Source organism: Lingula anatina, chromosome 1, assembly GCF_051362555.1.
Source record: "Lingula anatina isolate TDL-2025a chromosome 1, LinAna3.0, whole genome shotgun sequence".
NCBI lineage: Eukaryota > Metazoa > Brachiopoda > Lingulata > Lingulida > Lingulidae > Lingula > Lingula anatina.
Window position 1 is genome coordinate 22,319,598 of NC_141767.1, and position 16,080 is coordinate 22,335,677.

Below are 16,080 nucleotides of genomic sequence, written 5' to 3' on the forward strand. Positions count from 1 at the left end.
AGAGACTTACGTCTGCTTAGGCTGAGCCCCTAGAGCAAAAGTCGAAAATATATTGTTTATAAAAGATACATGTATTCGGATCAAATAGCAAAATAATTCAAAAAGAACAAAATGTGACTTCTAGCTAGAATCACAATACACGGCAAGTTAGGTGTTTCACAATTTGTGTTTTAAATTGACTCATTACCTGATTTTTAAATAGGGGGTTGGACTAGGGTAATTGTATTCTTATAATTTCTGTATTTACTTTCACTTATCTGTTCTTTTTATTTAAAACGATTAGATCCCGACACCTTTCATATTTCATACGCTCTGATAAGACTTACAAAAGAAAAGGCTCCTTTTCTCCAGATAAATGTGTTCGTTAAACGCACCTGCAGATTCGTTTTGCAAACGTGAAACACAAACTTACGGAGTTTTGAATTTATGCAATCCAGGATACGTTTATGAAAATATAACTGATTTACGTTGGTAACTATGATACATGTACATTACATCAAGTAGTTAAATCCATGTATTTATTCACGTGTACAATCAAAATAAATTAAGACATAATGTACATTACAAACTCGTATAGCAATAACTCTTCTCTATACATTTTTCATACTCTCATTCTTATAGTGAAGAAATCCTAACTCCATTACAGACTTCCTGGCAAAGGGTTGTTGGGGCAAGCTGGGTACATAAGTAAACTGAAAGGTTTAATAGATAAAAAGTAGATTCTTCTTCTTTTTTAGTTTTCCGTTTCTTTTCTTTTTCAGTTTTTGAAAAAAGTGTATAGAAACAAAGAAATATGAAAAAGCAAAGGTAAGCAGATCCTCCGGCAAATCTCATACCGTTGTCATTTTGCACCGTGTACCATGTTAACTTTGTCAAGTGAATTATTAGACCGTTTATCTAGTCGCCGTTGACTTTCCTGACTGTTCACGTCAACGTCCTAATAAGCATTGTGTGAAACCATTTGAACATGAGTCTCGTGAAAGGGCCATGAAAAGTCTGATTAATTCGTTTCCTGGTGTCAAAACAGCCATAAAAAAGTCGAAGGAAGCAATTCTATGGGGACAAAAATAGATGAGCTTTACACGCGCCAACTAGTTTGTGCTCCTCAGAGCGACGGGAAGTGGAATGTTGAACCAGCGTTTGTTCAACAGTCATGCGTCTTGAAAGCTATCGTTAAGCGATAAAACGTGAGAATGATCAAATGAATTAGAAAGTAAACACAATTAATATGCTTTGAAATGTCAAAGATTATTGTCAATTAATCGCCCGTAAGGATACGCCACTCGAGATAAACCAGAAGACAATGTCAGTTTCTCGTCTCTTTTCTTAATCAAAGGAAAACGTGGTCATACAACATTAGATCCGCAGAGAGATAAAAGCTTTACTTTTTTTGCCATTTCTATGAACAACGCAAAAAGTTAATAACATCCAAAAGCATTGTCTTTTTAACAGTCAAACCACTGTTATTCAACAACCACTGTTTCCACCAGGCACATTTGACGAAAATTACTCCAGGGAACTTTTAGAGCGGTGTAGGCTGATCGGTTAGACGAAAATTATTGAATAAATTTACACAACTTTACACGGCGTGCATAGCCTACTGTTTGCCATTCCATCACGCACAAAAATCAAAGCTTGCCAAGGCTTTGTCGCTGACTTGAGCCCGGTGGGCTGTGACCAGCGATTGTTGAGTAAAGTTTATCAGATATTTCTTGCGTAGCCGTAAGGAAGGCTTTTTAGAAGGAGGGGAGAGATGCTGCTTAAAATGTGAAGGAAAGGGAAAAATCGAACTGAATGTTAGGTTTTGCCGTAAAATTTGTTAGTTATTGAAATATTTTATTTTTGCAAACTTTCGATTGTTTTTTTTTTTTTTTTTTTTTTTTTTTTTTTTTTTTTTTTTTTTTTTTTATGTTACACTTATTAAAAAAGTTCTATTTTGAAATGTTCATGTTGATATAGTCTTAAGACATTTGTCTAAAGCAGTACAATAATTTAACAGACAAGAAAGATCACGCCGCTTTAACGGAAAGCTTAAAAAAAAAAAGAAAAAAAAAAAAAAAAAAAACTGCACCCATTTCTTAATTTTCATGTAACAAACCTAGATATTACACGGCTGTCCAATTTTAGATGCTATAAGCTTATGAAACACAACTGGTTTCTTTATTCCATCGGTCGAAAACTGAAAAAAGACTGAATAACTGTGTGTGTTACGTGACTTTGCGTATGCCGCGTGGATTTGCGTTATCAGATATTACATACAGACATGATGGTGCAGTCGGTTCGAACATTTTCCAAAATATCAATTTTCAGCATCGCTTTTGTCCAATGTTTGTGCAAAAAGTAAAACCAAAGAAATACATCAATAAATCCATCCAAAATCACCCCAATTAAATTTTATGTTGGCTTAAAGACTTGGCGCGCATCCCTATCGCAATCTATCAATCGAACAGGAATTTTTTGTTAAACCAAAAACATTAAAATCGACTCTCAGATTAAGCAATTAGTTTTTTAGATTTGGACAGTAGCAATGATATTTTACTTCTATTGTATCAATAACTGTCTACAAAAAGCAATCATAAAAATATGAAAAAAAAATGAAACTACAGCTATAGATTTATTATTATATTACACATTTAACATTTCAATAAACTATGAAAACATCACAGGCCGCTCTTACAAAAGATTTTACCATATGATTAACTATTGCACATAAGTCGTGAAATTAAATGAATTACAGAATGATACAATTATGAACTTACATCTTTCCTTACCGCGTTTTATCTTCTGATGGCTTTAACTGCGTCTGGAAAACAGTCTTGCTCGGCAAAGATCGCGCCAAAAAGCCACGTGTCCGCCGTTGTTCCACCGAGTTATCCTTTTATACTATTTGTCATGAACACTTGACGTTTGAAAGGTTGGGAAATCACACAGGTGGGAAAACAAATAGATTCTTGCTTTTAACGCTTTGCTTGTAATCCCATTGATTAGAAAGAAGAATCAATATGAGGGCAGCGAGGAAGCTACTTAGGAACCGTTCTTGAAGAGACGTTCTCTTAATGACTTCAAAATATTAATCCAAAAGTACTTAAATCTGTCGTTTTCCCACAATTCGCGGAAACCAGTGGACTTACTTAGCCTATACTCAATTACGTAGGATTTTTGCATTTTCTCCTGCCCAAATGCTAATATGCCGATTTTTTCCTCTGTCAGCAATTTACTGTTGCTAAGAAACATTTAAACAACGGACAAACTGTTGAAAAATGTCCCTAGACTAAATTAAAGCCTAATCATTTGTTTCAATAATAACTTTTGACTTGTGAAAAATGAATAAGCCTATTTACAATTATGTGGACATGTTGCCATCCATCCATCTGGCAGTTACATATATGAAATTCTTATTTTCTGCTAAAAGGATTTAAAATAACGCTAGACATTTGTGTAAATAGCAACTAGCAACGGTAAATATTAGAATGCGATAATATTCTCTAGATGTAACACACTATCAAAACTGTACATATTGTAATATATAATGATATCGCACAGTGATAAATCATGCCAATGCGTGTCAGATTTACGTAAGGTCGCGCAAAGAAAACCCAAGTCCACATAATGACCAGTTAAACGATTAATTCGTCGACGCTCGGTATCTACACATTCTAAGTGAAGTCTCCAACTCCTAGCTCTACGAAGCTACGTCCGTCTTCGTGCTCCCTTCATTTCTCCCCGTTCTCCTCGTCTCCGTCTCTCCCAATCCCCTCTCCTTCTTGTCTCCTCGGATATCTATTCCTATCTGTAATTGGTTGCAAAAAGGGAAATCGAGCCCTCTTTCACAAAACATTTCACTTGAGAAAGCGTCCCCATCCATCAGTACACAGGAAGCATGTGCTCCTCCCGGTTGCTTTTATGGCTTTTTTCTTTTCTTTTTGTCTTATTTTTTGTTTAATTGTTTTTTTTTTTCTTCTGAAAGAATCAGAGATGAGAGATCATTCTGATGGAATTAATTTATAACTGCTTTGAAATGACCAATTCGTCCCCATAATGCCAAATTAAAACAAATAAAATAACAAAAACAATAAAATAATTTATTACCGAGTTCAAACTCACACACACATAAAAATAGTTCCTAGCATTATTATTTAAGAGATGTGATTAAAATATTTTAAGGAAAGCATTATCTGACTAGCCAATTTCTACATGCTTCATTTTGTTCTTTTTCATTCCTTAATACAGGTATTTTCACAATGAATTTAGACTAAGTTTTAAAAAAATAATATGTCCCTTAAGGTCAAATCACATTTCATAATCTTTGTTACCAGTTCATTTACCATTAACTTCAAACATCAGTAAGTCCACTGTAAAATATATGGGCTAAAGAATGTATTTTAACAAGCATTTCTTAGTACTGAAATAAACTTCGTGATTGAATATCACTACATAATCTAAAGGGGGAGGGATGTCACTTTCTGAGGCCAAAAAAATAACTAAAATGTTAATTTGCAGGAGTTATCAAACATATTTCATCACTCTAGGGGTTTGGTATAAATTTTGGTAATTTTCTTTTCTTTTCAAGTCTACATTATGGCCTATTATAAAGTCCATTACAGCAGTGTGTTAAATACCAGTAATATCAATACCTGATTGATATCCCTGATTAATCTCTAGAATGGTCAAAATGCACAGAAAATTATGTCATCCCTTTCACTTATCCACATCTGTGCCTTCAATTATTTTTGCCACTTGTTATTGGTCAAGTTATTTACTTGCTTAAAATTTTCTCTGAATATAAACATTAAAAAATGACTTAATGTCTCCATAACTTTCTTCAATCCACACATTTTAACCATAAACATTTTGGTCACTTGCACTGCTATTACCTTTAAGTCATAACTGATATCACAGAAAAGTTTCACTGAAATACATCCAAAGTCTACCCAAAGCAGTCCCTTATTGTAAGATGCTGCCAGTCAAGCATGTCTAGGATCTTAACTAGTTAAAGACCAAGCTCTGGAGTTGTGATGGGCGTTTTTCCTCCCACATCCATTTAGTAGCCTTAACCTATTGGATGTGACCTGTACACAACTGCTTTGCACTAAGCACCGATGCCATGTCTTCCTCAGCTACATGTACATCCATCTGGAGCAGCAGCAGTGTTTTGTTTCCAAGGACCAGACTTTTCAGAGAATATACTGGGTACACTTTCACCTCCACATAAGACCTCTAATTTTAAGTGGTGGAGGATACTTTGATCTGTAAAAATGTAATTATCTGCAATATTTGTGTATTATCTTTTGCTATAAAAAGAGAGAATTTTTATATTAAATTTATTTACAGACATGAATATATATATACAATTCCAATGCTGATTTTTAAAATTTTACTCAATTTTTAAACTTATAGCTTGTCTTTGTAAAGCAACGAGAAGCCTTATTTATCAGTGACAAACCTGTCTTCCACAGTAGGTAAGCTGTCTAGGCAGAGGTAATCTAGCACTAGTTGTACTAAGATCTGTATCTGGTCTGGTGTAATGATTTCATGCCATTGCTTCAGAAAGAAATGGTGCAGCACTTCAGGGAGCCGAGCTAAGATGCGAGGGAATGAGGCATGATTGCGGTTCTGTTCTATGATGTTCAGGAACCAGTAGGAAAAAGCTGGCCACTGGGAGGAAGACTGTAATAATGAAGATTCAATATACAACCCAACAATGAATTGAATAGTTTTTTTCTATTTCTATCCTTGCATGCACACACAAGCACACACGCAGATATTGTTACATATATATATATATATATAAGCCCTTCAGAAATATGCACATGGTTTTCAATAAAAAAGATACTTGGTGTACTTACCAATATTTTAGAAAAGTACTTGTTGTCTCCAGCATCTCCAAAGAAAATGTTGACTGAGATTGATGTGTCCAAAGATGTCACCTGGTGCCACCAAAAGGCTGGTATGAACAACCTGTAAAAATGACGACAAGCAAATGAAATCTTTTCAACTTTTGTTCTGTTTAAACTCTATCAACTACTGAGAAAAATCTTCAGAATGAAAAACATTGCCAGACATATTAAGGGAGTGTTAAACAATTTCTTTTAAATTATTCTTAAATCACAGTTTTCCTTCAAAAAAAAAAAAGAAAAAGAAAGAAAAAAGAAAAAAATTCTATTGCAACTGCTTTATTGTTAAATGAGAAATCAAATGTAATTAAGCTACTCATAAAACCCCAGATCCACTTACATATCCCCAGGGTCAAGGACACAATGATAACATGTGGCATTCCTGAACTCTGGGAACCTTTCTAAAGCAGGGTTATCACAGTTGACTTGTGCCTGTATGGTTTTCCCCTTGGATCCCTTAGGGTTGGGGTACATTGGTCTAAGATCACAGCCAAATAAACGCACTTGTTTTCTCCCTTGTATCATAACCAGGAAATTGTCATCAGGATCTATATGGCAGAACTCTGAAATGTGAAGGTTCACTTCATCTAAATCTAATCTAACAACCTTTTGAAATGATATTTTGTTGATAAGTTTCAGGTTAAACATAGTCATAATTGCATGACTTCTTTTTATCCACCTACCGGTAAGATCATACACAACTTACAGCAAATTTGATTTTTATTTAACTTATATTTGTTACTTTTTTCCCAAAATGTCCTTTAAATGAGAAAGAGGGAGAGAGAGAGAGAGATGTTAATCTAAGACCTTCACAAAAATACATGTACCCATGCATCTCATACAATAAATACCTACGTACCATAGTGTCCTTTCAGTGCTACCCACATATAGGGGCCAAGGTGAAGTTTTCCCACATAATCTGGCAATGGAACATCAGCCTTAAAGAATGGATGTGCATATTAACTCCAATTGCTATATAATATAACATGACATGATATGACATGACATATAAAGCGATAACACTGATAGGCAATTTCAAAAAATACAGAAATAAATTGATTGAACATGTCAAAAAGGATGGGCGATGGGTTATACATAAAATTATATTACGTACATAAAGAATGTGTAATGGATATTAATGTTTTTATTTTGTATATATGTCAAAGGCCCGGACCAAATCTAGTCCTATGTATAAAAAGCCCAGACCCCATGTTAATTACGCCCTGGCTGGGCCCAATCTTTATGGTGTCTTTGCATTGTTAACAGCATAATGGGCAAGTTTTGGTCCGGGCCTTTAACATATACACGTACCAGTACCTCAATCTGTGGAAAAGTCTGCTTGAGATTCTGCACTGCCATATAGGAGCTTCGTGCTCTTGCATTTTCTGCTTTTAGATCACTGACATAATCATTAAAGGTTGTTTTCCTGATAACATAATTCTTCCCAGTCTGTAAAAAATTTAAGATGCTGTCATAAACTATTCCAACACTTTGAGTGTTAAACAACCATAGATAATGTAGATGCAATCTTCAGATGCAATCTATTTTTAAAATTCTTACATGAATAATCTTGATAATTTAATTGTAACTTGTCAAACCCAACAGCTGTGTCCACACACGCAAGCACACACACACACATACCCTATAAGCATCCTCATTAGTTTGTCCTCTGACAATTATTTCATTATCACCAACTTTCTCACAAAGTGAGTCTAATGTCCACTTTCTAGCTAGCCAGTGATCAGTGGCGTCCTCAATTATCACAGGAACACCTTGAAAATAAAACCATAAGCTTTAAATACGTTATGATGCGTCGAGCTTTGCTGTGGTAGCATATGGCAATTTCAATCAAAGTGTAAGCTCCAGACTTGACTCTTCAGCTACCAGTTTTCATGCAGCAATTTGAGCCGAGATCTGTGTTTCAAATGAAGAACAGGGCAATGTAGCCTAGAATGTATAGATGGACTTAGTTTAATCCTGATTTAATTGCTGTTTTTACTTTATTATGAATTTCTAATGAGAGTAATCCAAGTTTTTGTTGCAGAGCTTACATTAAGTTTACAATAAAAAAATTTAGGAAACTATATTAAATTTGTAAATTTGCAAAGAATACTAAACCAAGTTTCAAGTTTATTTTATATGTAACAGTAGACAAGAATAGTATTATTACATCATTTTACGTGGCTTTCATGTTTTCAGGGATAAGAATGTCATTTCGTGAAAAAGTTAAAAAAATATGGCATGGGATCTGCCTAGGCCAATGATATCTGTCGGAAAAATCTCATCCCTGTGTTTTGGATTTATTTGTCATGCCAAAATAGGCATATGTGCCTAAATAGGCACTAGTAATGTCTGGGCATTTACAAGAATGAAAAAACAGAACATTTTTAATTTGTTCAACACAATTGCATTTCAAAACATATTCAAATACTGTAAATGAATTTAGAAATAACCATGAATGAGTTGTTGAAAAATGATGCATTCGCATTTGTAAATATTACCACTGCCTAATACAATGTACATGTAATGCAAATAACTGGTTTTCACACTGAAATAAATTTTTAACAAAACTACACCTTCTTTGTCATCATACCTGGCACATCTCAAATTTACTTGTATAGTTCGTTTTAACTTCAAACAATTAATTTTGATGTTTCTCTTGAAAATATTTGTTATGAAGTTTAATTCTATTTGGCAGTTATCAGCCAAGTTATCAGTAGTACAGAGATCCTATACCTTTTAGACATACATATTTTAGCAAAGTATTTATATATTTGGAAGGGACAAATTACCCTGTAAAAGGTTAAGCCAAGGGGTTGCATTCCAGTACGTCCCCACACCGATACTCCTACGCACCATTATGTCCCTGTACCGATTCTCCTCAACATAGATACTACCCTATATTGATACTCCCCACATCTTCATGTCCCCACTCTAATACTCCCCCACACTGTTACTCTACTACAGCATCGATTCCCTTAGAAATGTGATACCAAAAACACAATTTTAGATTTACAGCTTTTCTGTAATACAATTATTTTCAAAACTGCCCCACACTCTTAAGACCCAAAAGTATTGTAGAAAAATAAGGAAAGAAATACTTAAATTAATCTGTTTTGAATCTTAGAACATGGTCAATCTTTCACATCAGACATTGTGCAACTCAGCTTAGTGATTTTTGAAAAGTGTCTGTATACTGCACTTAGTTCTTCAACAGTGGTTACTATATACAGATTACACAGTGACACCCTTTTTATCTATCTATTTATCTATTTATTCAATGTTCAATTGTTTTTCCAAAGATAAATAATGCATAGTCTTTTCTTCAAGCGTTGCTCAATTTGTTGAATTATTGAGAAATAAAAAAAAGCAGTGTTTAATTAAGCTTTAAATTATCGCCTTTGTCTTCATGGAAATGTGAGATTTAACAATTAACGCCGTCCCTTGGGCGATTCTAGGAACCACTAAAGAAGTTAATTGCACTGCAATAACTGTTTTTTTTTTCTTTTAGATTTTATTTGTAATAAAAATCCAGGAACACATATGCATGATTAACCCATGTATCTGGATCAGTATAAAGAACAAATTAGTGGAGAATTCCAATTAATGGGGAATTCCAATGTTAGCAAACATTTTCAACTCTTACTAACATTTGATGCCCATTTAAAAACAAAAACCCTGCCTTTTTTAAGGTATGCCACCTTCACCTGCCCAAAACGTCTACTAGTATATGCAGTAAAGACGAAGTATGGAGTACGTGACGGACTGCATGATGATACTCTTATTGCATGTATCAATTATACCATTACCAGTAATTTATGAACGGTAGTACTAGTAGCGGTTGCGAAATACTTATTAAAAAAAATGTGAATGAATGTGTCAATATTTGCTAAGTTTTGCTTAAATAAATAATTGAAGTGAATCGCAGTAGACACTACTTGGCAAGTCAGGTGAAATGCATTCTAAAGCAGACGACGGGGAAATATTTCGTAGCAGTTTGGGTTTCAGGGGCTCTCTAACGATCATGCCTCGTACAGAATAAGCAAGACACTGCTTCGTCATGGAATATACGACAAAACAAACCTTTACTGAGATATTTGTCTTCAAATTCTGATTTTGACACATTTTTTGTTCTCTCGATGTGCACGTTGTTACTGCAACAAGGCAGCGCCATTTCTGCAAAAATTGCTACGTCATCAAAACTGGTTAAATACATTTTAAGTATGAAAGTTGCCTTTTTTTACACATATATTAAATATATGTTAGGTGCAAATACACATGCTTTATCTATATATATATATTGGTGAATATTCAGAATATTCAGAAAATGAAACAGAACTAGCTTTTAACTTGTGTCCACAAATATGATGACGAAGGGCACAACCGGCTATCAACATGGCGGATGAGGACCACGATGTTGAGAAGTAAGTGGCATTTAACAGAAAATTAAAACCGTTTGCCTTTGATTATAACTTTTAAAAACATGCATTTTGTGCGTGATATAATTCTGACCATTTTGATTTTATGTGTATTCTGCTCAGAGTTTTAAACAGACATGGACAGTGCCGTATTCCTGTTGTCACACAAGACTACCAGTACCTCAGACTCGACTGTCACGTTGATTAGTTAATAAACCTGGTAAATAAACCTTAAAACCACATAAAACGACTTACGACTACTTAACTTGTCTACCATAGCGCGCGCCCACATACACACACACACACACACACACACACACACACACAAAGATAAAAAGCGGTTCAGTATTTTAAGGATGTGGAGAGGGGGGTGGGGGTGGAAACGTGGTTATCATCTGAACGGACCAAGATATACCAACATGTTGCAAATCAATAAAAAGCCTATTTCAACAGCTTTTCATTGCCTTTTTTGATTGTGTAATAGATCAAAACCAAACCAGAGAGCTAAGAAAATTAGTCTTATGCAGTTACATTACATCTGATTTAATAAATATAATTTGAATTATCATAACCTTTTTGTATTTTATTCCTTATGCACCCTTCTGATTGTTTTCGTAAATAAACATTTTTCAGTTTTGATGATGATGACCTGGACGAGGTAGAAGATGAGCCTCTTGATGAAGTAGAAAATGCGGATGTAAGAAATATTTGCTTTCCCTTACTAACAGAAAGTAAAAGGTTTAATTCTAGCAGAGAAAGAAAGTGAAATTTTGAAAAAAATTATTATTATTATTATTATTATTATTATTGGCTATTGATATGTTTTTAAAATGTGATTGGTCTAACACAGAACTGAACTTTGGTACTTCACAATATCTTGGTGCCAGAAAAATTGTTATAGATTGTTCACCTGGAGATTCTTGTGTCAGAACTGTTAGGCGTAGAATGTGGATTATCTTTTTGCAAGGTCATCTTCATATGTAATGTACAGGTCTTTTTATTTTGCATACGGATTTGCCCCTTACTAAAAGAAAATCAGAAATCTACATGAAACAGCAACTGAAATTGACATTATTTAAAGTCAAAATTTATCATGATTAGTGCTGGCCAAAAATTTTCAAAAACGATGATTTCAAATTTTATGAAATTTTTCCACTTTAATGAAAAAAAAAAAAAAAGAAATTTAGAAATGATTTAAAGAAAGGTAAAAAAAATTCTAGGATGAAGGCGAGCAGGTGGATGTGTTACCTGCTTCAGATGGAGGACAGAAGGTAGAACCCAAGGAAAGAGTGACAACACCCTATATGACAAAGTATGAAAGAGCGAGAGTTTTAGGCACCAGGGCACTACAGATAGCGTAAGTAGTTTTTAAGTTATTGTAATACACATGATCTATTTGTGCTTCTTACTTAGGCAAGCAAAAATGGGCTGTACGGTAATTCTTCCCTAGAGATTAGGACAAATAATACTATTAATTGTTTCAGTGTTCTAAACTTAGTGAAGATGTCTCTTAAATCAAAGTCTGTTCCTTTTCATCAGCATGTGTGCCCCTGTAATGGTAGAACTGGAGGGAGAAACTGATCCTTTACACATTGCCATGAAGGAACTGAAGTAAGTCATACTTGGCATATTGAGAGTTAATATTGTTAAGAACCGAAATGAGATTTTTATGTAAAATTTTCTTAGAGCTCGTATACAAGGAAATAGACATAGTGTATTTGAATGTGTGGTACTTCAGTAATATCTGGAAAAGGTATGTCTATTTTACTGTTTGTACATTCTGACTACAAAACCATGTAAAAATTTTTATCATGACACCACGTTGTAATACAAACAAATATGTATAAGCAATGAACATTCTGAATTTCAGAGCACGAAAAATTCCAATTATTATTAGGCGATATTTACCAGATGGAAACTTTGAGGACTGGAGCATCGATGAACTTATTATTAATGATGTATGACACAAGTCAATCAGTTGGTGGAGAATGTATATACTGATCATTGGAGTACAAACCTCTCACAGTTGAAAGGCCATAGGTTACTATATATATATATATATATATATATATATATATATATATATATATATATATATAACCAAGTGGTCATCTTGGGATGGTTGAGTTATCCCTGAACTGCTTAGTGGCCAATTGGGGAGTTAGGGCTATTGGACATATTACCACTTTGATCCTTGGTAGAGTGGTAACCTATATAGAAACAAATTGTACATTTTTGTGTCATTGCAATAAGCCCTTTATTTACAATGAAAGTTGGATACATGTTTGTAATGTGAAAGAAAGACCTATTGTATTTTAACAGAAACTCTCCTTTTGTAATTTCATTTTTCCTTGGTTTTGAGAAAACATTTTTGTAGGATTGTGCAAACTTTGGATTGTGGAAACTTTGAGGACTGGAGCATCGATGAACTTATTATTAATGATGTATGACACAAGTCAATCAGTTGGTGGAGAATGTATATACTGATCATTGGAGTACAAACCTCTCACAGTTGAAAGGCCATAGGTTACTATATATATATATATATATATATATATAACCAAGTGGTCATCTTGGGATGGTTGAGTTATCCCTGAACTGCTTAGTGGCCAATTGGGGAGTTAGGGCTATTGGACATATTACCACTTTGATCCTTGGTAGAGTGGTAACCTATATAGAAACAAATTGTACATTTTTGTGTCATTGCAATAAGCCCTTTATTTACAATGAAAGTTGGATACATGTTTGTAATGTGAAAGAAAGACCTATTGTATTTTAACAGAAACTCTCCTTTTGTAATTTCATTTTTCCTTGGTTTTGAGAAAACATTTTTGTAGGATTGTGCAAACTGAGGAATGTCAGTTGACAATGTTATATGTTTTTAATAAAGGATTTTATACTTTGTACCTGAGCTGTTTTGATTACATGAAAATTTCTGATTTTCATTTTTAAATTTAATTTAATTTAAAAATAAAAAGCAATTCGTGCTATGGTGATGTTACATATTTATTTACTTCTTCCTACAGAATGTCAGCACCAAGAACGGCATTATGAAAGGTGTTGTTATTTTAAAGGCGAAAAATTGGAGAAAACCATTTAGTGAGATTTTATATGGTGAGCAATGTGAGAATAACAAACTAACCCTTATTACCACCACCATACATGGACATAACTAGACAGCAAAGCTGACAAATATACAGACACAATAAAGGAGACAAGGCAGCAAAGCTGACAAATATTCAGACATTCAGATGCAGAAAAGAGTGCACCAAATAATGTTTTGGCCAATTTTGATGCACTAATAGCAGTGTTCATTCTAGGACGCGCCCTTGCGTCATTGACGCAGAAAAAATGTGGTTGACGCAATTCGTAGAGCGAGCTGCGCCAACAAAATTCAAGAGAATTAACAGCGGCGCATTTTTGTGTTCTAAACGCGCCCTCCAATTCAGCAAATTCACGGCCGAAGTTTGATTGTTTACTCGACTTCTCTTGACATCAAGATCTAATGTTAAACGTAACGAAGATATTCTTTACTCGTCGCAGTTTTAACAAAGATCTTAATTTATGTTGACGTCATGCGCTTTATGCAAATCAGTGGCGATCGCCCCTCCTTTTTTGAATCCCTGATAGGCTGAGATTAATTGTCCATGTAGGTCAATTTGATCAACCCGTACATTGTGCATGGTGGCGGAGAAGAAGTGAAATGGTATTTTAGTTTTTAAAAGAAAATCGATCCCGAAGATCACTCTAAAACGGCTCAGAACAGTAGCGACGGAGATGATCATGCACAGCAGACATTCCCACCAGAAAAGAGAACAAAAGTTTGTGCAGCCGTCACGACCGCTGATACCGCGTCGAATAGCAAGGTCGTTTCAAAAATGGTGGAGAAATACAAGTGGCTTGTACACGACGATAACGCAAACTTGGTGTATTGCAGCTTATGCATTGAAAAAAAGGACAATATCTTCTTTCAAGGGACTAATAAATTTCGAACGAATACCCTTATGCGACATGAGACGTGCGCTGCCATGCAAGAAACGTCGGAAGCAGCTCAAGCTAAACAGGCTTTTTGCAGAGCTTTAGAAGGTAAGATATTATTTTTTGTCAATATTTTTTATAACACAGAGCAATAAACATCAAAGTGATTATCGTGACGGTCCCGGACCCACGTGTTGTAATTATATTTGTGCAGTTTGAGGAACTCTTGACAGTGCATTCTGGGATATCGCAATGTTAAACAACTATGTAAACAATGTGTTTGCTGCGTCGCATTGACATAGGGCGTCAAGCTCATGCTATTTCCCAGAACCTTATTTTTTGTATATATAGGTAAAATTTTTCACATTCATTTTTCATAATTTTATTGTGTTGAGAGATTTGGTCTCAGTTCATGGTGATTAAGGGAAAAATAAAGTAAGGGATAGTGTGCTGGAGTATTCTTTGTGGATACCTTCAACACTACTAAACATTTTATGCAGATTTTTATGCCAAAATTCAAATTTAATTGTAACTTTTATAACAATTCTAGGTAAAGATGGAGCAATCATGGCAGTGGTGAAATCGGTTTACTGGATTGTTTAAGAGGGCATTGCAATTCACAAGTTCGGAAGGACTTAAATGTTGTCTGGTAAACCTGGCAGCTAAATTGAAGAATTTCTCCTGAAAGTGGGGAAAAGGTCATTGTCAATTCTCCAGGGACCACCTTGTGACTTGTGCTAATTATGAGAAACAGTGCAAGGCAATACAGTGTCAATTCATTGACAATCTCATTAACAACATCAAAAAAGGAACAATTCTTAAAGTGATTTTTAGTAAGACCTATGTCTCTGCTGTCGAAATATGTGTGATATCATTCTCAATCTGGTAGCTTTTTATCAACGAATTATATATCATTATCAGGGATGAGACAATTAATTTCATAAGTCATGAATGCATGCCAGTTAGTCAAGGATCATTGATAATGGGACAGGACAGAAGAGGTATAATTAAATGGATTTTTCATAAATTGAAGCCAAAAATGGGTTTAAAATGTCGTTATAGAAAGAACTTGGTTATTGGTGAATAAATCGTGAACATATTTTAGTGTTATCTTATACTTGTTAACAAAAATTGGAGCGTCAACTCAAGGGTTTTGTTTTAGAAAATTGGGATTACTTATTGAATGTGATCACCTATTAGTCAAAATATTTTTATAATAATTTTTTTTCATCTCTGAACATAAATACCACAGCAGTAAAACAACATGCGTTACATATTATAATTTCAAGATTTGAACAAGGGCCCACTTTAAAATGTAATGGCCCACTTTTTTAAATGTTGGGGGCCCTTTGTCCCACATTGAAACATTCCTAGAATGAACACTGAATTACATAATAGTTAATAATTAAAATAGCATATCACTCTTACCCTCTTACATTACGTACTACAGGTAACATGGATATTACAAAACTAGCAAGTAATTCAGTTTCATGGGCTATAAAAGCCACTGAAAATGCTAATGTGTGGAAAATAAAATATATAAAAAAAAATTCTTACTGTAAATGTAAACCAATCATGCCGATTTTCAAAAACAACCTGCTTCTTTACCACAAAACCACTCAGTAAATTTAATGTAAAAGGAAAATACAGTTTGGCAGTTGTAGGGTGAACATCACCAAAATTGTGGAAAAAAAAAAAAAACAGAATAAATAGTGTAAAAGTATACCGATCATACAGATGAATGGCAACCTACCTCTTTACCAAACAAGGCCAATCCTTAAATTTAAAGT

General features: G+C 34.3%; 2 protein-coding genes and 1 long non-coding RNA gene across 3 annotated transcripts; 2 read left to right on the forward strand and 1 right to left on the reverse strand.

Moving 5' to 3' along the window:
* Positions 1 to 4,068: 4,068 nt before the first annotated feature.
* Positions 4,069 to 10,106, reverse strand: LOC147764111 (tRNA wybutosine-synthesizing protein 5-like). The gene is made up of 8 exons (XM_087005503.1): positions 9,978 to 10,106; positions 7,536 to 7,666; positions 7,212 to 7,343; positions 6,754 to 6,832; positions 6,235 to 6,457; positions 5,847 to 5,958; positions 5,444 to 5,667; positions 4,069 to 5,247 (listed from the first exon to the last, which is right to left on the reverse strand). The coding sequence occupies exons 1-8, from the start codon at positions 10,066 to 10,068 to the stop codon at positions 5,199 to 5,201; spliced, it is 1,041 nt and encodes a 346-aa protein (XP_086861629.1). The 5' UTR covers positions 10,069 to 10,106; the 3' UTR covers positions 4,069 to 5,198.
* An 87-nt stretch (positions 10,107 to 10,193) lies between these two features.
* On the forward strand, positions 10,194 to 13,218 carry LOC147764112 (DNA-directed RNA polymerases I, II, and III subunit RPABC2-like). Its single transcript, XM_087005535.1, has 5 exons — positions 10,194 to 10,318; positions 10,946 to 11,009; positions 11,533 to 11,669; positions 11,852 to 11,923; positions 12,183 to 13,218. The coding sequence occupies exons 1-5, from the start codon at positions 10,290 to 10,292 to the stop codon at positions 12,274 to 12,276; spliced, it is 396 nt and encodes a 131-aa protein (XP_086861661.1). The 5' UTR covers positions 10,194 to 10,289; the 3' UTR covers positions 12,277 to 13,218.
* Positions 13,219 to 13,617: 399 nt separating this feature from the next.
* On the forward strand, positions 13,618 to 16,000 carry LOC147764113 (uncharacterized). The gene is made up of 2 exons (XR_015333017.1): positions 13,618 to 14,398; positions 14,841 to 16,000. It is a non-coding gene; the product is annotated as an uncharacterized LOC147764113 (long non-coding RNA).
* The last annotated feature ends 80 nt before the right edge of the window (positions 16,001 to 16,080 follow it).

What these genes read in the sequence shown, in the direction of transcription:
- LOC147764111 (XM_087005503.1), bottom strand. Translation starts at nt 10,068, where the DNA reads ATGGCGCTGCCTTGTTGCAGTAACAACGTGCACATCGAGAGAACAAAA. An exon ending in AGACAAATATCTCAGTAAAG is followed by an intron (nt 7,667 to 9,977) that starts GTTTGTTTTGTC and finishes TTTATTTTCAAG; the next exon opens with GTGTTCCTGTGATAATTGAG. An exon ending in AGCACTGAAAGGACACTATG is followed by an intron (nt 6,458 to 6,753) that starts GTACGTAGGTAT and finishes TTCACATTTCAG; the next exon opens with AGTTCTGCCATATAGATCCT.
- LOC147764112 (XM_087005535.1), top strand. Translation starts at nt 10,290, where the DNA reads ATGGCGGATGAGGACCACGATGTTGAGAA. An exon ending in GAGGACCACGATGTTGAGAA is followed by an intron (nt 10,319 to 10,945) that starts GTAAGTGGCATT and finishes AACATTTTTCAG; the next exon opens with TTTTGATGATGATGACCTGG. An exon ending in ACCAGGGCACTACAGATAGC is followed by an intron (nt 11,670 to 11,851) that starts GTAAGTAGTTTT and finishes CCTTTTCATCAG; the next exon opens with CATGTGTGCCCCTGTAATGG.